At 41.4% G+C, this 23,501-nt stretch overlaps 1 protein-coding gene across 4 annotated transcripts in view; it reads right to left on the bottom strand.

The window, feature by feature from the left end:
- LOC126384769 (DENN domain-containing protein 5B-like) overlaps window positions 1–23,129 on the bottom strand; it is a 123,293-nt gene extending 100,164 nt beyond the window's left edge. For all 4 annotated transcript variants that reach the window (XM_050036043.1, XM_050036044.1, XM_050036045.1 and 1 more), the window contains exon 1: window positions 22,756–23,129. In XM_050036043.1, the coding sequence (XP_049892000.1) occupies window positions 22,756–22,864 (109 nt within the window). In that variant the 5' untranslated portion in view covers window positions 22,865–23,129. The remainder of the gene's footprint in view (window positions 1–22,755) is intronic.
- Between the last annotated feature and the right edge of the window lie 372 nt (window positions 23,130–23,501).

Below are 23,501 nucleotides of genomic sequence, written 5' to 3'. Positions count from 1 at the left end.
ATTTAAGTCATCTGGTGCAAATTCCTGTATTATTTTATATTGCAATACATACTGCAGAAAAAAATATCGCAATGTTGTTTTTTCAGCAGCCCTAACCAAAATCATACAAATCTTTGTATATATGAACTGTTTGCAAAGTATGAAGCAAACTTCACTTTAACACCCAAAACATTAGAGTTGATAAAGGTATAACAACCTCACCTTACAAATTCCAGGGAGACAAATGAACTACTGAAATGTGTGGATATGGGTGTGTATGTGTATGCAGGTGGGTGTGTTTAGTGTATGCTGCCTTGACAGTAACCACAGAGATACACCGGAGCACAGGGACACAACTCACTGGTGCATTTCATGCAAATAGCCAATCTGCTTGACTCTCATCTGTCAAACAGCGAAAAACATCTGTCCACACACAGTTCTACATCTTCAGCTTTACACTGAAGCTCAGATAAAAACAGCTGGGAGCACTGGACCTGTTTACAGGGATCAGTTTCAGTCCAAAATTAGAAGAGTGATGACTATTCTTATAAAATGTCAAGGCACAACATCTGAGTCTGTTTACACCTGGTATTAACATGGTTTTCAGTGATCTGAACACAAGTAGATGGCTGAGACCAACACATTCTCACTCCTACCTTGTAACATATCAATGGGGGACGCATGATAAATATAGGGCCAATAAATTATTGGCACGATTTATAAAAGTAAAAGAAATCATTCATATTCATATATGCTGCATCTGTGTGAAAGACAGACATAGAAAAAGAAGCAAGAGAAGATGAAAGGTGGACTATTACAAGCAATGTTTCTGTAAGTTATTTCAACATATTCTCACTCTGAACTCGTCACATATCAACATTTGGACTTTCCACCTCGAGATATGATATGCAAGGTACCCTGGGTTTGTTGGTTATTGATGTTCTGGGACACTGTGTCAATTTCAGCCTGTGACATGGATTGTCTGTTTTCTAAATGCAGTTCCCTTTTCACAGGGAATGTACAGTTTGCATACAGTCTCTTTCAAAATAAATGAATTACGTCGGTACAACAGGGTAAACTGCTGTTTTTTTCCGTCAACAACAAACACATGTGGTCACGTTTAGCCAACACACGCATGTGGCTGGGTTTAGGAAAAAAGAACAGGGTTTGGTTTTACAATCTTACAGGAAGCCAACACTGGCTTCCAGGGGGAAAGTTGGTGGCTGTTGGACCCATCCACCACCCCTCTCACCCGGCAACCGGCCACATATCATGCCGACGTGAAAGGACAGCTTTTTTCCTCAGTGGCTAACAACAGAGGTCACTGACCAAGCGCGGGTATTCGACAACTTAGGAGTGAGACTGGCTTGCCAAGACACATTGCTTTTTACACCTGTGTCTATCATGTGTCTGAACATGACCACTTGTATTTGGATTTCATTATTTCCTATGCAGGCTGTTCTCATGCATGTATGTTCATATGTTTTCCTATGAAAAGTAATGCACCAATATTCATACATATCCCACATATTTTGGAAGGCAGCAATCATGTGACCAATGCGCTGATGGAAGTAAAGAAGGAAGCGGTCCCGAGCAGTCTAGTTTGGGGGAAGGTTGGGGCAGTGGATGGGTCACAAAACACAGGAGGTTCCCCCAGGATTTACCCCAGTAGACTGGAGTTTGTAACCGTGTGGACTTTACATCCTCAGCATGTTTCTTTACGTAACTCTAACCGCTGTAACTTTACTTGGTTTGGTTAATAACATAACTTAACGGCAAGGATGTAACATCATTCTTGGGGTATTAGTAGAATATCATACGAACTGTTGTATGAGGATATGTTGTTCTATGTCACTTACACTAGAAGATCAAAGGGCCCTGCACACAGTTAATACATTCACACTCTCGCTAGCATGCTTGCTAGTCACGTTAGCAGTTAGGTTAGTACGGCTGGAGATATCACTGTCAGCAGAATCCAACATGTCTCCTTCCATAAGGAAACACGATGAATGGTCATGCAACACTTCGTCTTACTATAGAGCATTAGCATGCTGCATCGTTTGCACTACAAAGGATATGTGGTAAAATGTGTCCCCGACCACTCTGCGACTGCAAGTAGTTTGAGTGATCAAATCACAATCATCTTGGTGGTCGCTTACATTTGTATTGTCCACTTGTGACTGGATCCCCAAAGATGCATATTTATGCCAGGTGTAAACAAGATCCAAGTAAGGACAAGATTGCTTCATTTTTATTTCAGTGTTTTTTTTAACTCAAAATTACTTTCCAACTCTGAAAATGGGACCATCCAAGGAACACGTTAATAGAGCATAAATTTCAGAAGATCTCAACCTTTTATCTCATAAATTTGATTTATTCCTTTTTTTCTTTTTCAAGCAGACCAGTATTTGACTCCACCAAACAAACCAGGTCTTCAGTCTGTATCTACAATGATCAAGTCCTGTCCAATTTCCTTCAAATAAAAACATCAAACTTCCTTTGGGCTAAGGAGCACATCAAAACTGATCCCATCCTTCCCCTGTCCTCACATTAGGACACCTACTCCTCCCATTTCTAATTTCTGCTCTCCTGTCACGTTTTACCCTTCACTCCACTGTGATAAACAATCCAAGGCACTGCTTCAGAAATAGCCGCAGAGTCTGTCTAATCTGTGATGACAGGCCCACCGCTGGCTCAATTACATAACCTGATGTTGTTTTTAGGGGAGGAGAGAGGGCTTTGTCTGGATGGGAGCGAATGTGACCCAAGTCCAATCATACACACAAAAACAGAGTGGACTAATAAGTGACTATGTGGTAGTGTTGGAGGAGATTTGGGCTGTGTGTTAAAAACATTCTGGAGGATTCACATTGAGCGGCTGTGTGCTGTGACATAATCATACTGAGCTAATCCCTTGCTACTCTGAGCTCCCGCTAATAATGCTAATAATGCTAATTGATTTAATCTGTAACTCATTATTTAGTCATTTCAATTTGATGCAAATTGTTATTGTGTTTGTAGGAAGGATTTAAATGAGTGAATCAGAAAAAAATCATCAGATCATAGATCATTTGGGGTTTCTGGAAACAACGACTGCAGGCTGTCCTCTAGACTCTGCCATTAACCCCAGCATCATTCATGGTGAAGAACTCAACATCAAAATGTGAAAAAGGGGCTGGCCAATATAGGGAAATAAAATATCACGATGTAGTCGATGAGCCCTTGTTGGCAAGCTGATGACTGTCAGGACTTTGCCTCTTCCACTCCAAAAGTGCAGCTGCAGGCTACGGTAAGCTGTCCCGGTGTCTTTAGAGTTTTTGGTTTTTTTCTTTAGACTCGCACAAGTAGGCAGGGGTGGAGAGGTGACATTCTTATGTAAACAAACATGCACTTAAACACAACCAGCAATGTCAAGGGCAGCAAAATGATCAAGGTCATGTCCATGTATTGTATAGTAAGTTGATAACATAAGTATTGTGACAGGCCTGATAAACAGGACGAAATGCAAACAACCTTGAATTTCATTCTTGCCAAAAACATAAAAACTTCTTTGCCTACTAATTCTTGTTTTTCTCCAGGGAGCATTCATTGCCTGAGGTCATTCATTTCTGACGAGTCCGACAAACAGCAGTTGACACAATCCCCCCTTCACGCACACATCGAGGTTATCTGCCTCAATCAGGTACCTTACAGCATTACACTTTAGACAGTTGTGTCTGCCAGCGGTGCCCTACATCACTGCTCTGTGTGTGTGTATATATGTGTGTGTGTGTGTGTGCGTGTGTGTGTGTGTGTGCGTGTGTTTGCGTGATGGCCACCCGGGAGCTGTGGGCCTCTGCTGAGCTGAGCTGCCTCCAGCCTGGATGTTTCTGCTGCAGCAGAGGGAGGTCATGACTAGGTGGCTTCACTGATTTGATTCACTACATTCACTGTCTTGTGCAGTCGTACAGGGTGTTCAGCCTAATGGTGTGTTCTGCCAGGGGGTGGGTGGTGAAGATGTAGCAGAGGAGGGAAAGAAAGGAGGTAAAGAGGATAAAACGATGAGATAGACATCAGAGAGCAAGACGAAGGCAAAAATTAGATAATTCAATCCACTCTGTTTTAGAACAAATAAATAAAGTTTGGAACAGGAGGGACAATATGACATGGACTTATCGGATAGCGGTCATGCTTTGTTTACCCAACCTTATCACTCAGACCAGAGATCAGCCGATGAGTTGGAACTCAATCAGTCAGAGATCAAAGTCCAATTAAACAGCCAACAAAACACACACGCACATGCACACGCACACACACACACACACACACACACACACACACACACACACACACACACACACACACACACACACACACAAACACACACACCAAACAAACTTCTAGAGTGAGTATGGCCAGACAACCAAATATCCTCATTATACAGACAGGCGCATTTTTTCAGATTTTTTATACCAGCCCAACCCTAATGCTAGCCATGTCACGATACCAAAACTTTAGTAGTCCATACCAATATCAGTGAAATTCCACAGTTCTCAATACCAAATACAAAACCACTGTAAAACAAAATCCACCTGGCTTTTTTATGCAATGTGAAAGGTTTTAATCTGAATTCACACCCAAATCAAATCAGACTCTGTAGTAGTAATAAGTATTTATTGTCTCTGGCTCTAACCGTCATTAATGGGAACACAACACCCGGGTGAACACGCTTATTTTAGCTCCTTAGCTATCGGGATGCAATGACCCGTCCTCACAAAACACTGTCAGTCTTCGCCCAAGCAGTGCTTTGGACATCAGTCCAAATGAGTCTGTACAGACTTTGAAAGATTGACTGAATAAGTCAGAGATAAAAGAAGTAACCACCGTAAAGTTTTCTTTCCTCCATGCTGCTGTCTACTGTTTACCTGTTCTCTGGCCTGTCCGTGACGTTGACGTGACACACAAACACACACACAAAAAAATCAACCAGCACACCAATCTGCCTTAAAAGGCAAAGTACTAGTCTATATGGGTTCATGTGTGGACCCCAGGAAGAGCAGTCGTTACTGTGGTAACAACTAATGGGAATCCTGAATAAAGCATAAAGAATGATTTTTACAGCCTATACTATATGAACATATTTCTCATCCACTATTGATGCTGTTCAGCACTTGTACATAGAAGATGTGACAGTTGGTCTTATGGTAGACGATCTGTCCCGCACCTCTGTCACTCTGACTGGACGGCCGGGTAAAAAGTGATAGTGACAAGTGCAGCATTTTACCCTAAGTTGAACATTTTCAACTTTTTAGCAACTAGAAAGAAACAATAAATGTGCAGCAGTCAGTGTAGAATAGACACTCAGCGCCTTGTCACATTGCTGGTGTTTGTAGCAGAGTGTAAATACACAGCGCTCACTTCTACACTTCTTTTTGACAACTGTGGTTGCCATCTTCAATGTGTTGTTGTTTTTCTGTGCTGGAAGGCGTTTTTCTTCTTCCTTTAGCATTTAATGGCAAACTAGTACACTTGTAGCCCACTGTGTCGCCCCCTCATATCCGGAAGAATTACAATTGTAGTAATTGCAGTACTGGACAAAAAACAAGTACTGTCATTATTTTCAAAATGTTGGCATTGACTTGGTATCAAAGTATCACTTCTCGTGATATCCCTTCCTAATGCAAACCCTGATCTCCTCACTCTTAGGTGGTGTTTAGCAATATAAAACCTCATGCTACTTCTGCCTTTGCATCTGAGAGACTCAGAATCTGAGAAATTGTTCTGCAGCCACAATAGGATACTAGTCAGGAAAACACATCCATATCCAGTGTTGTCAATGGGTTTGCTCAGATCAGAATGCTTTTTGTCATTTTTTTTGTGAAATAAAGGGTTTCACGTAAAGCTCATAACTCAATTTGCCAAAATTGAGCCTCCAATGAAGGATGCACAATATTACATGTTTTGCTGATATCTAACAACTTATTTAGCTGATAACCAATATCAATATATCCACTTTTTTTCTCTACCTAATTTTAGTGATCAACATTAACATTAACATCATATTATGCATGCATACTCTTATTGTGATGGCTCACCAGCAGATGGAGACATGAAATAGAATGCTTTCAATGTATGTAACATTCATTCATTGTGCAAACTAAGAAAACACATGTTGGCCGATTCTAATAGTTAATTTTAGAGTCAATCTTGGCCAATACTGATGACATGCTGATGTTATCATGCATCCTTACCTCCAATGAATGTCACAGTCTGCCTTCAAGTGAAACCTAATCTTATGTACAAAGAGCACTAAGTGTTGTACTTAAATAAAGCTTGTCAAACAGCTATATGCATGAGGAGGCAACTAAGTTTGTATATTTGTGAAGATTCATGCCCCTGCAATCTCCGTCAAACACACTGTTGCTTATTATTAGCCTGAAAAGCAATTATATAAGAAATAATGCATTTCAGCTGTAATGCTCTGTATAATCCAGCGTCTGCTGTGTGTGTCCAGCATGTCTCACAGTGAGGTGATGGCCTGTCAGTAGGCAGCAGGGCCCCTGTACCACAGCGGCTCTAATCTGTCATAAGGGGCCTTAGTTACCGCTGTGCAGCCCATCACAGTTATGTAAGAAGATTTACAGCCTGCCTGACATAACACCACGCTCCACGCTGTTACAATGATGAGGTTCGTTTGAGCTGATGTTGCCTGTGTGTGTCACTGGGGACTCGGAGGTATTATATTACGGCATTACATTCAGCAATCAATAAAAATTAATTTGGGCTCATTAATCATAGCTGTTTCGGTTGTGGTTAAAATCTGGACAGCTTGTTTTCCCCAGTCACTGCCTCCCTGCATCTCTGTTTTACCTGCCTCTGAGTGCACATAAATGCTTCTAAGTTAGTTTACTTTTTATAAAACTTCCTTTTTGCAACTCTTTCCCTTGTGTTCCCTTCTCTCTCTGTAAGGCTAAGTTCTCTTTGCTGGTTAAAATGCTTGTCAGTGTTAGCATGGCCTGGGTACAGACTCACACATTAACATACAGAGCAAAGAGTGTGTCATCACACTACATAAACATCTTCTATTGATTCCTCAGTGTAAACACAGCAAATTAAACACAAGTCAAACTTTGCACTAATGGGAAAGGGCAGTGAGCAGGGAGGCAGGGTAAAATAGCGAATAAGATGACAGTATGGGTGGTATACTGCAGTTATATTAGATTTGAAATACCTATGTAACTTTTATAGGTCCCTGATGTTAACTACTTTTTTTGGACAATATATGAAATATTTGCTATATTTTTTTGAGTTGCAGTAGGCGGGGGTGAAAAGAGGAAAAAAAGGTAGAATTGCTGCACCCAAGTCTTACAATGGTCTGGAAAGCCCTGCTGTTTATTCTGGCATCATGTTGGCTAAAATGTTGGTTACTCAAAAAGTTTACAAAAGCAAGCACATCCAGACAATAAATACTTGGTGTTGGACAAGAGATTGTGTAAGCCCAAACACTAGACTATGCTCCCATAAATATTTCATTAACGTACCACAGAACAAACACAAACAAACAAACAAACACTCATGTAAACACAACTGGCAATATCAAGGTCAGCGAAATGATCATGGTCATGTCTATGTAAAATACCATAAGATGGTAACGTAATTATCGTGATAGGCCTAAATGTGTGCTTATTGTATACCCACAACCTTTGGGGGTATTACTTAAAATAAGCCGCTTTTACTGCAAACCCTCATTGACTGGTTAATGTTCAAGTTGAGCAAATCCTGATGAGAACTAACTGCCTAACTGACAATGTCACATTCTTGCAGCCCCATTCCTTGCCTTCAGGTACGTCTATCAAAATGCCAGAATGCCACAAGTTTTAAACCATTCAAAAAACAAAAAGATCAATTAAAATATGCTCAGCAAAAAAACTGACCCTTAAGGTAGGTTTGGGACATCTCTAGTAAAAGCTGGTTTAGTACGGTATTCAATTTAGGATTTTAAATTTCTTAAAATATTATTATTATATTATTATTATTAATATAGGAATAGAAAATGATCCGATTCTTAACGCTGAGAAGCTAGAACAAGATTATTTTTCTGTTGATCAACCGTTTTAGCTGTAGCTTTGGCATTATTGCCCAAACTCAGGAACTGAAAACCATTTTTAAAAGAGATTCTCAGGATAGATTTTTTTTGTAGTAGGCTGCCTAGCTACAGTTAAACACAATTATGAGCTTATACTGTTTTATCTGAGCAACCTTGAACAAAACAAGCTATGAGGGAAATGTCAGTGACATTTTCATACAAAAGCTTGAGTTCCTGCAGGACACGATTTGACATTCTGAGATGGCACCACAGGGAAACAACAAACTTGGTTTTCAGGATGGGGTTAATGACCTTTTACAACTTAGAACGCTGATATACATAACAACACATAAGGACGGAAAATGTGCGCTTGGTGCTACACACGCTGCACTGGGTAAAATGAGAACACTGGAAGATGTTTTGCATATAAGGCATCCATTTTGCTTTTCTAGCGCATGTTTGTCAATGCACATATGGGCAGCCAAGTAACTTTACATCATGCAGACTCTAGCACACCCTTTCTGATGTCTAAATTTGGAGGCTCATTCTACAATTTTTTTTTTTAACATGTTCCAAAGCTGACAGTCAAACAATCGTGCCAACTTCACCGGATTGTTCAGGTGTCCATTGTTGAGAGGGTAGGCCAGAGTTGACCTTTTCTCCCAGGCTCTCTTTTTCAGTCTTCATGTAACTATCTCTGTAACTTCTTCTCTGAATGCCATGAATACCATTTAGGAAAGGCTGTCTCAAATTGTGTGTAGTTATCCCCATTTAATTGATTATCTAGTCTCGCGTTTCTCTTTGGCATCAGGCCATCAAGAGTGGTTGTTCACAACAGCTATAAACACTCTTTAGACATGGCTGAATGACTGTATCAACTAGTTTGTCTCAATCAAATCCAAACCTTCAGCTGTTTTTAAAAAGCACAATTTACATAATGTTACACACAAACATGCAAAAGAACAGTGACATTGACTTTCCATGGTCAAGGCCCCTCGGATAAGCCAAAACAAGCCCCCGAACTCCCCTGGTTCCTTTGTCTCCTTCGTCTCTCATAGAGAGAGAACATATGGAGCTCAAGGTCAGAGGTCATTCTGAGGGAGGGGCTCCTCACACCTCCCAAGATCAACTGCTCTCTTTGCTGTTGGAGACACAGAGGCATTTGCAAAGGGATATGATCAGTCAGCAACAGCTAGCAGTGTCCTCTGAGGTCACTGGGTCCCGCTGACTCCCACAGGCAAACGATTCATCATTATTGCTCCCCCCCGATCCTTGAACTTTGACTAGCAGCACATGGCAGCCTCTCCTACACTGTATGAATCTAGGATGAGACCACACATCCCTGACACTCAACATGTCAGACAGATGACAGGCAGGCTTAGGGCTCCTCAACTTACAAGAGCACTGAACCTAGCAAAGCAAACAATAGAGGCAACCAAAAGCCCTTTTTAGATAGGAATTGTGCAAATTTGCAGGAAAGCCCACTCACTCTTTTTTCAGCATTGGCAGTATAAAAGCAAAATCAGGGAGTGCGGCAAAATGCCGCCTGCCTACTTTTGTTTAAACAGAAAGCGCCTTTTTCGGGGCAATGGGGGGTGTGAGCAAGTGTTGTTGTTGTGTTCATTTCTATCCACACCCACAGCTAATGGTACACACTATAATATGACTGGAATGCTGAATACAGTAAATTGATATAGGACTCAGACCCTTGTCGGATCATCTAACAGTGTGAGAAGCCTCTTCCTCCACCAACCTTCCAATGACAAAATGGGAAGCTGACTGTCAAACTATTTCTTAACTTTCCAAAATGGACAATGCTTATTTTACCCAGCAACTTGTCCAGGTGTGCACAGCTGTGGAAGTAGGCAGGGTACGAGTGTCTCTCTCCAGCTCCCTTACAGAGTCCTCACATCCCTTGTGGAGATCCCAGGGGAGAGGGGGTAGCAGCACAACTCCACCTAATGCAGGCTTGGGCGCCCCAGATTAAAACGTCCAAAAAACACATAATTGAAACCACAAAATATCTCCATACTGCTCGTCCGTAGTGATCCAAGTGTCCTGAAGCCCCAACATAAAAAGTTGTTTGGAAATCGTCACTTAAACTCTGTTTTTAGCCTCATTGTAGCCTGTAGCTCTAACTACCTCTCTGTGGGCCACGCTCACATATGTGAGCTTGCGCGAGACCGTGAGACATGGGCACCGCCCTCAAGTGTGTTCACGTGCTTTCGCTGGTTTCGCAAGCGTGCACACGTGAGCTCGGTGTACACAGAAGCAGTTAGAGCTACAGGCTCGTTTTTCCAAACAACTTTTTATGTCGGGGCTTCAGGACACTTGGATCACTATGGACGAGCAGTACGGAGATATTATGTGGTTTCAATTATGTGTTTTTTGGACGTTTTAATCTGGGGCGCCCAGCCTGCATTAGGTGGAGTTGTGCTGCTACCCCCTCTCCCCTGGGATCTCCGCAAGGGATGTGAGGACTCTAAAACTTCACCTGAGCCTTCCTCGGCATATGGGTGAGTAGATAATGGCTGAATTTTCATTTTTGGGTGCACTATCCTTTAAGTCATTCTTCACACAGCTACTTCCATCAAGGTGTGTGTGTACAATGTAGTCCAACACCAGGAGGGCCCTCAAGGAGGAGAAACTGTCTTGAGAGTTACTATCCCTATTGTAGGATTCAATACATCAAGACCACAAAGACACAGCAGGCTTTTTGCCCCAGCTTACAATGTGGCCACTTGGAACTAGTCTTGCATATAGATACGGACAACATAGTGTGTTTGAAGCTTGTTTTGTCTGACAATCAATCCAAAAGCTATTATATGAGATATTCTTTATAATACAATAAATATAATTCATAATATCACAAAACAGACAAAAGAAGCAAACTGGAGAAGCTTCAACCAGATAATGTTAGGCATTTTCACTTGTTAACTGACTTAAAGGAGAAGTCTGGTATTTTGCTTTTTGAGCCCCATTTCTGGGTTGTTTATGATGAAATAGAAGACCAAAATAGTGATGACTGCTAATTTTCAGAGAATTTGGCTTTCCCCTGCCTGGCTTAATACTGCTGCCTATGGCCATGTGTGAACCTGTCCTAAAACCACCCTAAACGTTTGTTTTCAAAGCCATGAAACGTAGTGGTCAGTGGTGTTGTTGATGGTCTGACATAAAAATCGTAGTAACTGGTTGCGGTAATGGGACACAGAGAAGAAGCAGAAGAAGAAGGTTGGCGTTGTTTTCACAGGCATCATACTGCGAAGGGTTGTTTAGGGTTGCGAGTAATCCATTGTGCAGTTGTTTAAACTTATTACAAAACTTCTTCGTTCGTTCTCGTTCTTCCTCCAGGAGCACACACAGCACTGTCGAGACGGCACTTCCGCTGAGCTAAAAGACTACAATGACTACAACCTTGACGTAAACATCCCCCTTTCCATTTCTGGCGGCGGATTACTACCAACGGACAATGAGGCTTCTATAGAAAACCATAGGGTAGACAAAATGTCAAATAAATCATCACGGAAACCACAGTTTGCTACGAATTTTATGTCAGAACACCAACGAACACCACTGACCACTCGGTGAGTTTCATGGCTTTGATAACGTGCAAAATACGGGACTTCTCCTTTACATTCAATTAATCACCTGTCAGAATTCTTGCAAATTAGGCTCAGCAAGGTATTCAAGACCTCCCTCTCCCCAGCAATGTTTTCCAGCTCCCCCTGAGGGATCCCAAGGTGTTCCTAGGCCAGATGAGGTATATTATCCCTCCAGTATGTTTTGGTTTTACCCTTTGCTTCTACTTGGACATTCCTGGAAAACCTCTAACGTGAGGTGCCCAGGAGGCATCCTAATTCGATGCCCGAACCACTTCAACTGGGACCATTTGACATGACGGAGCAGTGGCTATACTCCAAGCTCCCTCTGGATATTCGAGCTTCTTACCCTATCTCTAAGGCTGAGCCCAGCAACTTTATGGAGGAAACACTCATTTCATCCGCTTGTATCCACAAGCTCATTCTTTCGGGAAATACCCAAAGCTTGTGACCATAAAGGGTTGGAATGTAGCCTTCCAGCTCAGCTTCCTCTTACTCTGGTCTGGAGAAAAGCCTGCAACACTGCTGACGTAGCATCAAACCACCTGTCCATCTCATCCTACATTTTACCTTGACTCGTGAACAAAACCCCCAACTTGTACTCCTTTCCATTGGGCAGGAATCATATATATTTTATTTTTTTCTAATTAACTTAAGTGCAGTGCAGGTGCATTGCTTCTTTCGTAAAATTTGGAGACCAGGGTCTCATTCATATACATTGCATACACAAAAACAAGGCCCAAAAGAGGTGTGTGCCACTTTCAACACAGAAGTTGTGATATATAAAAACAGACTTGATGAGAGAAACTTTGACCCATGCTTATGAACATTTTGGAGACAGGAACTTTGTGACGCAAATAGTGATGTGGAAGCTGGATTGTAGAAATTGCCAAATATTTTTTGGTGTATGCCATTTATGGCTTTTGTCTGTACGTACATTTTTAGTATGGGTCCTATGCACTGTTTTATAAATGAGACCCCTAAACTCCACTTATTGAAAGAATCCAGAAAAAATCAATCACAAAATCATAACTTGTCCAGTGAGGCCAAAACATCAAGAGCCATTACCAAGCTGACCAACAGTGAGTTGATTTATAAAGAAAGACAGGAGGATGCCGTTGGTCATGTGTGTGCAGAGGAGACAGTAGTGAGGCTTGGCCGTGTGTTACATTACAGCGATGCGTTCAGTGTAGCCCGGAGGAACTGTCTGAATGGATTAGTCTAACAGGCTTAACAGCAGCCCGACTGGGCTGACGGAGCACGAGGCGACAGAGCTGGGGACAAAATGCAGAGAGATGGAGGAAATCACCACAGGGGGAAGAGAGGAGGAAGGAACTGATGAGCCATGAAAGAAAGAAAGAGTAAAAAAGGAAAGACGCTTAACAAAAGCAGACTTGGCAAAAGCCGATTCATCATAAAAAAAACAACAACAAAAACAAACAAACAGATGTGACAAAGAGAGAGGTTACAACACTGTCATACTGTTGAATACAGAATGAGATAAACAAGATAATTCCTCCTTCACAGTGCAGTGGTTTGCTCTGTTTTACTGAGCATTATCATTGTACATGCCATATACTATTATCTGCCCATTACCCAAGCATACTTTTGTTAGCATAAGTCAACAGGGGCGTGCGTCAGTGTTGTTAGTCCCTGTCATCATTAGCATATGTCAGTGGGTAGTGTCAGTGTGCAGCCTTTGTGCTGACTGACTCCCAGGCCGGTCTATGTGTGGACAGATGGTCCAGGCCAGAGGGGAGCTTTAGCTGCTCAAATCCCTTTGTGTCCCACTGCAGCCCGAGGACACTCCCACCTCAGCCCCAGCATACACACCTCTGTGCTCCAGTCAAATTTAAAGCTGCACTGGCCAACTTCCCAGCTCCCAATGGCAGCAAGGGAGCTCTTTGAACAATCTGAATATTAATAGTCAGGAGCAGGATCAGACTGGCCCATTGTGGGTGGGAGTTCTCCCAGAGGAGGTTCAAACGGCCCAGACTGTTTACATTAAACTGTCAGGCCAGCGTTACACAGGTGTGTTTCAGGGTTATACATTTATCACATCTACCTCAGGAGAACAGGTCAAAGTAGTCATATTTATGAGCATAGTCCTTTTACTTCAATACAGCACCATCACAACAGTTCATGTCTAAATAGCCACCTGAGTCACTTTCACATAAAAGTCATGGCTGCATCCCACGAGATCAGACCTAGTAATATTCCTGTATCACTTTAAACATGACACAAGTCTGAAATGAATGCTGCCAGATGAACCTAGAGGCTGCAGCACAAGAAGGTCAAATATGCACATAATGCATCAAAAATCAGTTCAATAATCCAGAAAACACTGTAAACCTCGGATGCCAGACACTTTCATAGGCTGAAGTGGGTATTGTATGAAACTAGACAAACTAAGGCATCCATTGTTACCAACCATGTCATGCTAGCTTGTCATGAACAGGGTAGGGAGGGGGGAAGTATGGAGGTTAATGAACCAAACCAACCACATCAAGCAAGGACTCCCTCTCTATTTTCTATTAAACTCCATGAAGATCCAGCAAAACACTGTAGCATGTAGCATGAAAGAAAATGGGACTAACTTTATGTCATTTTTTGTCAGACTGTGTGCAGATTCTCTAATAAATGAAGAAACTGGTGAGAAACGTTATCAGGAAACTGACTGTGAGAAGAGAAGTGAGCATCCCTCATGCTAACAATGGTTATTCATTGGGGCATCGACATAGGGCTGGTTGATGTGGCCAAATCAACTAAATCTAGTTTGTTTGTTTTTTACACTTGGTGATGACTCTTGACTTGAATGACAGCTGAGTAAGAATGATAAATGACTACCTGCACACCAGCAAGGCTGTCATCATTATGCATATTCAAAAAACACAGATCATTCTGCTGCATGGTTAGTCTTTGATGCTGTAACTAAGTAAAAATTGGACATTGATGTTACTGAACAGACCGAACAGAAAGGTCTTCTCACTGATTCAGCTGAATCTTTACATGAAGGTTTTTCTGAAGTCTAGCTGTTATAACAGACATTCACCTTGAAGTAGACATGCCGAAACCTGCAGGAAGAGAGGAAACCTTTACTGCTCTAAGGCAAGTTATTGACACCTGGTGAGGAAGTGGAGGTGGCTATAAATCCCTGTGCTTTAACCAGCTCAGCCAATTCTCCCTGAGGTGATATTAACTCATTTACATCCAAGTTTCGGCCAATGACTAACCTGGGACAGGACGCTGACAACCGCCTGTCTGTTAGACCAAAGCAGGGGATCACTGCTGTGGGAGAGTAGTGGGCGACGCTCAGGTGTGAGGAGTGGGAGGTGTGAGACACAAAGGGGAAGAGAAGGAGTATATGAAGGGGGAGGAGGAGGAAGATGATGAAGAAGAGGAGGAGGAGAAAGTCTAAAGCTACTAGAGCCAATAGTAACTGGCAAGTGCTGGCAAGTGCTGGCAAGTTGAGCACCTAAAAGAACAGTTCAGAAGTGAAACTGACAGTCTGTTGTTTTCAGAAGTGCATCATCATCATCATCATCATCACAGCCTCCACTGTGTGTCTATGCGTGTGAAGGTACAAACATCTGTGTGTGTTCATGCATGCATTTCAGTAACGATAAATGCAAATGCATACAAACCATACAAACCTTTTGCCCCACTCCAACAGTGTCATTGCTTCTCATTAATCAAGATTTTAAAGGGAATGTTTTTGATCTCTTCTTCTTTAACAGACATTATTTCCTCATGTAGATTAATCTACTGTATCTAATAATTTCAAATGGGCTATTAAGTGATTTTGCATTGCCACTTTCCTCATTTATTACTGATTAATATTATGGTTGATTAAGTGATTAGCTGATGTCAGAAATTAATTGCCAGCCATTCAGATGATCAATTAAACATGCGAGTCACTTATCTTTCTAAAATGTCAATTATTTGTTAGCTCCAGTGTTTCATAGCACTGTAGATGAAACATGGTGGAAAGTGTTTTTTATACATTTCTGAAATTTTGTAGTCTAAACATTACATCAAAGAAATAACAGACAGATGAATCAATAATATAAACATTTGTTGGGTTATTTTCTTCACGAAAATTTAGAAATCCCAACAACAGTAATAGTGTGTTCATACCAAGCACAGAGTGAGTGTTTCAATTTAGAGTTACCTATTAACCTATCCTGCATGTCTTAAGATTGTGGGAGGAAGCCGGAGTACCCAGAGAAAACCCACGCTGACATGGGGAGAACATGCAAACTCCACACACATTGGTGTGGCCTTACTGGATGACTGCCATCTCCAGAGCAGGGGTAGAAGATACACATCTTATGCTGTGGCAGCACTGACCTCATATCTCAATCTACAACTGGCACGCCAAACATCTCCCCAAATTAGCTCCTTCCTCCTCTCACCTTTCCACTCCACAATGCTGCTGCTGACCCTAAATGCATCTGGTGTTAGAATGCAGGGACTAATTCAGGCTCTGTATGCCAGCCAGGGTGTATTTATACCACTGGGGCTGGATGGCATGGTATGGGCTGGGTGCTGGACTGATAAAGAGGCCAGCTATGGGAGGAATTAAAGCAGCTTATTAGCCTACAAGCTGAGGAGCAAAGAGCTCAGCATCTATAGCAGGCCATGAGCTGAAATAAATGAGTTAAATACTGTTTAGTCTTGTAGACAGTAGACTCACACACAGACAGAAAGAGGAGGCTATGTAAACCATGAAGAAGCCTGAGGCAGGTCTACAGGAAGTCTGGCCCTCTGAGTAGAACAATGGGCTGAGGGAAATAAGGCCACACTGCCACACAAAGAGCAGGGAGGAGGGGAATCACAGCCTAAAATAAGTGAAGGCATAAAACACTGCTTAATGTGGGTCACTGCCATTATGGCTGCCTCAAACTCAGGGTGCAGGAATATGTGGTGGAGATGTGCTTGACAAAAATAAATAAATAAATAAATATGGTTTATGGAGCACCAAAGGCAACATGTTGATATCAATCATGGCAGCATTAGTGTCGTCTGGATGATGGTGCATCATGGGGGAGGACAGCAACAGGCCTGATCAGAATTGTAAATTATCTCCAGTGAAGTGTAGAAGGGTAGGGGCAAACTGAGACACATGATAAAGACATGGGGGTGGGCAGCTTTGGGGAAGAATGAAAGGGAGGGGGATATAATGCTCTACTAATGCTTGATTTATGTTCGCTTCAGACAAAAGCTGGGATATAAACTTACATTCATAGTGTTCTTCAGTATTCTGGTAACATGTACATGGATCAGCTGGTACAACACATACTTTTGCTTAGTTGCTTTCCTGGTGCCTCATGTCCAAAACACAAAGGCAACATGTCCATTAATGCCTGTGCTGCACACCGGACACATCACATAGGCTGCTTTGCTGCATCGCAAAGAGGACAGTGGTGTCCCTGATGCATCAACGTCCATCAAACTGCAATAATGATCCTCTTGACAGCATAAGTTTGTGGGGGTGGACATGGGTTCATTCACAGATATTTACACAAATTTTATACTGTTTTTAGATTTTAAAGGAATACTTCACCCGCAAAATTACTCAACACGTGTTGCCTTGAATTTATGAAAAAAATGTTGTTTTTCTAGCATACCACCATGGTGAACAAAAAAAATAAATTCTTTATGAATAAACAAAAATGGGGACCATGTTAAACCACAGCAAAACTATCAAAACATCCACTTACAAACTCTCACACAACTCATGTAGTATAATCCAAGTCTCATTTATGCAGTCTTAAACTCAGTACTTCCCAAACACATGCGTTTTCACTGAATGCCTGGGCATGTTTCAACTCTTACATGGAGCTCATATGCACTGGGCACACTCAGCATGCGCTACTTGTAGGTGGAAGTGTAAATCTTGTAACACTTCAGCAAAAATTTATGTTGATCATACTGCACGATTTGTGAGTGAGTTTGTGAACAAATATTTTGATATAGTTTTGCTGTTGTTGAATGTGAATCCCTACAACTTCAATTCATGAAGAATGTTCCTTTTTTTGGATTCTTCATTCACCATGGAGGAATGCCAGAAAGTTTTCTTCACAATTCAACAAAACACGCATGAGTAATTGTTATACAAATGGTCCATTTTGAGGGGGAAGTATTCTTTTAAATATCTGTTAATGTGCTTTTTCTTTTTCTATTCTGAACCCACCTTCCAACAGGAGCTGGATCAAACTAATTAGCTTGTTTTACACACAACTATGGATGTATTACAGGTAGGGTTGCAATGGTATGAGATTTTCATGGTGCAATAGCCATCTCAGAAAATATTGCGGTTTCACAGTATTACAGAATTTATATTATCAGTCAGAATGACCCTTAAAAGAATGAAAACAGAAGGGTTATTGTTGGTTAAACAAACATTTCATTACTATAACTGCAACTTGAAACCATTTTCTTAATAAAAATACAGTATGTGTAAAACGTCTCCCCTTAGAAAATAATTAAAATGAAGGGGAGATTAAATGTCCATTTTTTAAATATTGTAGATAAGCAAATGTACACTGTAGTTTACTGTCAACTCTGATATCACAGTATAACTTGAAACGGGTATATCTCCACATCCCTAATTACAAGAATTTTTGATCATAATATTTTATGGACTATGTCCTTATATCTTCAAAATGCATTTATTCTTCAACCAACAGTTAAATATGCAAAGATTTTCAATTTTCTACCACATGAGACAAAACAAAGCAGCAAATTTCAGAAGCTGGAACCAGACAATGGAAAAAAGGACTAAAACTAATAGGCCTAATTGATTATCAAAATAGCTGCAGATTCATTCTCTGTTGATCAACCAATTGATTCATCTAATTATCGCTACAACTGTAATTTCCTGTTTATTACAAGGCTTTTGGTTAACACCCTGCCTCAGAGACTCCAAGAACATCCTAATCAGTACTGTACAGGTTTTAGTACGTTTAGGGCCGTGGTTGAGGAAAAACAGAAAATTGGGATCCAAAGGTCCTCAGAGTTGTTCACAGGAGTCAAAGGAATCAGAACAAAATGTGAATTAACTGAATTTCACTGCCCAGTAGGACCTTAAAGAATGAGAGGACATCAAACAGTGATTCTGCTCATTTCTTTTCCTCTTCCCAGAACATTCTCAACCTCAGCATGCATGGGTAAAAAACTTGAGAAGGTTCTTCAATATATTCGTACGATATTATCAGAATACTTAAGTCATGATGCAATATTATTGTGATTTTAAATATGTGGCAATAAGTATTGTGATAAAAAAAAATTCAATATATTGCGATTTATAACCTTTTTTCAACTGTGAATTATGTCCCCAAAGGAAAACACTTCACTCCATTTTTTGTAGCAACAAAATTTATTTAGAGGACTGAAAAAGCAACTTATATTATTCTAGTGGGCTACCTAAAGTTTAATTTGTATTTGTAATATTAATAATTTATTGAATAAAAAGATAGATACTGTGTGACGATACCATATTGCCACACAAAAATATATATATTAAAAAAATTGCAATAATATGCTGTATCAGTGTTTTCAATAATGACATCATCAACACCTCCCACAACCATTTGTTTATGTGGATAACTGATTGATGGATATCTCAATAACTAGAGCTCTTTTATAAGTTTAACCTTGAGCTGTAATGATTAGTTGATTCAAGCTGGGGTAGGCAGTTTAATTTTAGTACACTGGGAAAAAATCCCATAATAACCTTTGATCCTATTATAATTCAAGTGGTCTGATAGAAAACTAGAAAACTACACACTGCGAAACTCCCAGGGTGGATAACTGATGAGTCGATCCAATCAGAGCTGATCAGATCAGATCGATGGATGAGAGGAGCAGCTGTTTGTGAGTGAATGCAAACTTTTAGTAGACCCAGCGCAATGAACGGTAAAGTTTCAGTTTCACTGGTCTGGTGTTCTGCTGCTCCATCTGTGCCCAGAGTACACTCTGCACTCCGAGAGCATGGTGCAATGAATAACTGAATAGTATTCCAACAGCGCTTATGGTCCAGCTCCAAAAATACAAAATCAAAATGTGGAAGCAGATGTTTTAATCATGGCAAGCCGCCACAAATAAAGAAATATGTGGTAAACTCTGGCTGTTTTACAAGTGCAGATGTGTGTGCACGTCCCCCTAGTGAAAGCCTGATTCAATAGCAGAGAATCCTGCAGAGAAAGTTGCTGTTCCAGCATCATTAACAACTGCCTAAACTACAAAGCAACCCAAAAAAGAAGACGGACTTATCAAACTCTCTAACAGAGAGTCTGTCAATAAATGAAATAAAACACATTAGTACCGGTGAAATGTTTTAGAAATGGAGATAAATTGTTGCCAATAGTTTAGCCTTTTGCTAACTAGTGCCAAAGGCACACAGCTGCAGCTTCAAGTTCATATTTAGGTAGCTAACGTTAGCTAAAGCCTCCCCGCTGCCACAGACCACCTCACCAGGAGGAGAGTGGGCAGCAGCTCCAGAGACAGACCCCCATTCAGCAACAGCAGCAACCTGAATCCAGCCAGCACAAACCCCAGCTCCAGAGGACCGGACAGACCCAACTCCCTGTCAGATCAGCAAACTTTCTGTTGCTGCCGTTACACAGGTTAGACCCAGCGCTGCCTCTGACCACTGGTCTGCTGTGACACGCTGTCGACCAACAGTCTGTCTCCGCTCTCCTTCTGGCAAAGCAGTCAACAGCAGCAGGGAGTGATGCAGAGGGACTGTAGGGTGGCTAGCGGCTAATACTCATCTTAACTGTGGCCTGATAAACAAAGAGCGAGTTGAGGAAGGGCTCAGCAAAAGAGCTGCGTGTATCTGTACAATGAAAAAACATTCTGCCCTCTTTCTTGTCTTTTACAGATTTCTGCTCAACCTAGCTTTAATCAATCAACAGAAAATTATTCTGAAACTATTCTGATTGTCAATTAATTGCTTTTTGTAAGAGATAATGCCTTAATTCTCTGTTCTCCAGTATGAGGATTTGGTGGTTTCTTTCCTCTAATTGTTGTTGGACAACACAAAATATTTGAAGAGGTCACCTTTGAAAATAATGGTAAGTTACACCCCTAATTTGACTTCATCGCTGACTATTAATATGTCCAATAGTTAAACCACACAGCAAGTTGTGCTCAGCAAGTTGAGTTGGGGTGATTGGTGTTATCAGAACAGACAGCAGGGCATATGGACTCAGTATGGTGGAGGCTTATCAGTGCCTCCTCTGAGACATGCAACAGCCTGAGGGCAACACACACACACACACACACACACACACACCAACACACACACACACACACACACACACACACACACACACACACACACACACACACACACACACACGATCCTTCTAATCCAAAAGAACACCCAAAGACATAAACAAAGTCTCACTTACAGAAACTGACACTTAAACACACTAAAGAATCTGCGAAATGTCTCCCTCAAATAAAACACATTTTCCACTGGTACATTTTTTAAAAGAAGTCCCCTTGATATCGGGTCAAAATTGTGCAATCACAGCTCACTTTTGACACATAAACACTTTACTATTCTGAACTTTGGCCAAGAGGCTCAGTTATGCAGACAGAAGCTACCAATCTGACTATGATGCAACACCTCAGCAACAAAGCATGCAGCCCTCTATGCTGTTAGAGCCAGATCCAGAATATAAAGCTTCTCAAAACCCCACTCTGGGGTGATATGAATAGGCTGTTATTGGATGGGAGTACAGTAACTGAGCCAATGAGTGAATGTATCTGGTGACAGAGTAAACAAGCTGCACCACCTCAGGTGTAGTGGCAGGAGGAGAGCAGATACCTCTGAATAAACACAACAACATCCTGTCAAATGTACAGGTATTAATCAAAACTCTAAATTTGCAACCCCTGAATCAACACTGCTCTCTGTCCCTCCAGCTGTGATGGCAGCATCACCACCTCTAACCACACTCGTGGCAGGCTTTAATGCAACTCTGTTTTCGCTCAAACAAGACATACTGGTCATGGGGGGGAACCTGTAGGCTTTATTTTGCTATGAAAGTCAGTTAAGACAAGTAGAATATGACGGGTTTTCTCCAGGAGTCTACATGCTGTATATGTGACCACAGATAATATCAAATTATTTGAGGAAAAAAATTTGTAAAAACAACCGTTATGAACAGTAGTTTCACTTTGACAGAGTCAGAGCGGTACAGCAGAGCACAGGAAGCTTAAATCAGATTGTAACATTTAGAAAAGATAGAGATGATCTGCCACTGTTGACACACAAGAAGCTCATCTACCTTAGGGACTGTTCTTTATTTATCAGAGGAGGGGGAGTAGCTGTGATGTGACTTCTTTTTATTTTTTGTTGTTTTGTTTTGCTTTTGGACCCTGAAGCTACAAATATTTTTCTTGGAGCCTTCCTGAGTGACTAGATTTTTTAAAAACTTACCCTTTGATTTCTTAAAGTTAGAAGTTGAAGACGAAATTCTGGAGTTGAAAAAAACTTCAGATTTTCACTCTTGTTGTCCATGCTGGTTAGTTCATGGTTTTTGACCAAATTTTAAATAAGACATACAATGAAGTGATTTTGATGACATTTGGCTCACCTAGGTAAACCCACCCCTGTGATTAATGGGCATGGGGCCATTATGGAACCCCTGAACATCCCATATAGAGCCTATTTTTAAGCCTATTTACTACCCACATGAGCCCTACATATAAATGATGGCTGTAAAGTAACGAACAGTACTTTAAATGACACCAGCTCGCTGGGCAGAGGTGCTGCTGAGATAAACTTGCTCTAACTCTTTATCCTTTTGTTAGTGTATGTACTCTACGCAGAAACAATGAGCCAGCAATTAGGTACTTAGTGTATGTGTCACGGTGATGACTTACAGTGTTATCTGTTTAGGTCCCTGACCTTGGGGTTCTGTGGTGTATAGCCTATCATAATACAATAACGCTGAATTTAATACACATGCTTTAGCGGCATAGCGGTGGAGGGATATTTTTAGTCAACAATATTTCTAAAATGTGTTGAGCCGGAGGGCTGTTGTTCTTTTTCCTTTCAAGCCAACAAGACGTCATAGGACAGTGAGCTCATACCTGCTAATTCGTCCGGTTCCAGTCCAGTTTCTGTGTCTATCCCACAGATAACAAAGTAGTGGGCGAAGCGGCAGGGCGCCGCGCCGGACACCGCGGAGCTCCCACTCATCCCGGCTTCAGTGTGCAGCGCTGTCCGCTACTAGTTCTCCAAGCGACACATCTCCAGGAAAAAGAGGAAAAACTGGATAAAAGGCTCCACTCGGGAACACTGCTTTTCCGTATTGATTCCTACGAGTAACTTGAAGCTTTAGAGTAAACCGAAGTTGCTTTTAAATGTTGTTCCAGTGCTAGTTGTGTTTCAGTGAATGTGTCCACGGAGCTTACCGACACACTGCTGCATGTGCTGGACTGGAGAGCGTTGTTAATCTCCGCCTCGGTGGCGTTCGGAGGAGTCGCCTGTCAGGGCGGGATATTCAAATCTTGTCCTCCGTTCAGTCCATTCAGTCTGTTCACTGAGACAGTCACAGAGGCGTCACAGTGAGGGAAAGGTGGGACTGGGGCCCTGGGTAATCACTCCTGCTTGTTTGAATCAACGCCGGGCTGTAGCTCTATAGAGCCTATGCCATAACCTGATGTGCACCCAATGTAACTAGTGGTAAATTAGTTGCAGCCCTCCTGTCTATTTTTGCAAGCTGAAATCATTTCCCTCTGTAGAAAGGAAGCTTTTATTTAGGCTACTTTTATTTTACAGTTAAGAAACAATAATTATGAAGACAGTAAAGCCTCCACAAAAATAGCATTTTAAG

The sequence above is a fragment of the Epinephelus moara genome, chromosome 23 (assembly GCF_006386435.1).
Source record: "Epinephelus moara isolate mb chromosome 23, YSFRI_EMoa_1.0, whole genome shotgun sequence".
Lineage (NCBI taxonomy): Eukaryota > Metazoa > Chordata > Actinopteri > Perciformes > Serranidae > Epinephelus > Epinephelus moara.
The sequence above is the reverse complement of the archived record's forward strand: the minus strand, read 5'-3'. Positions and strand labels throughout refer to the sequence as shown.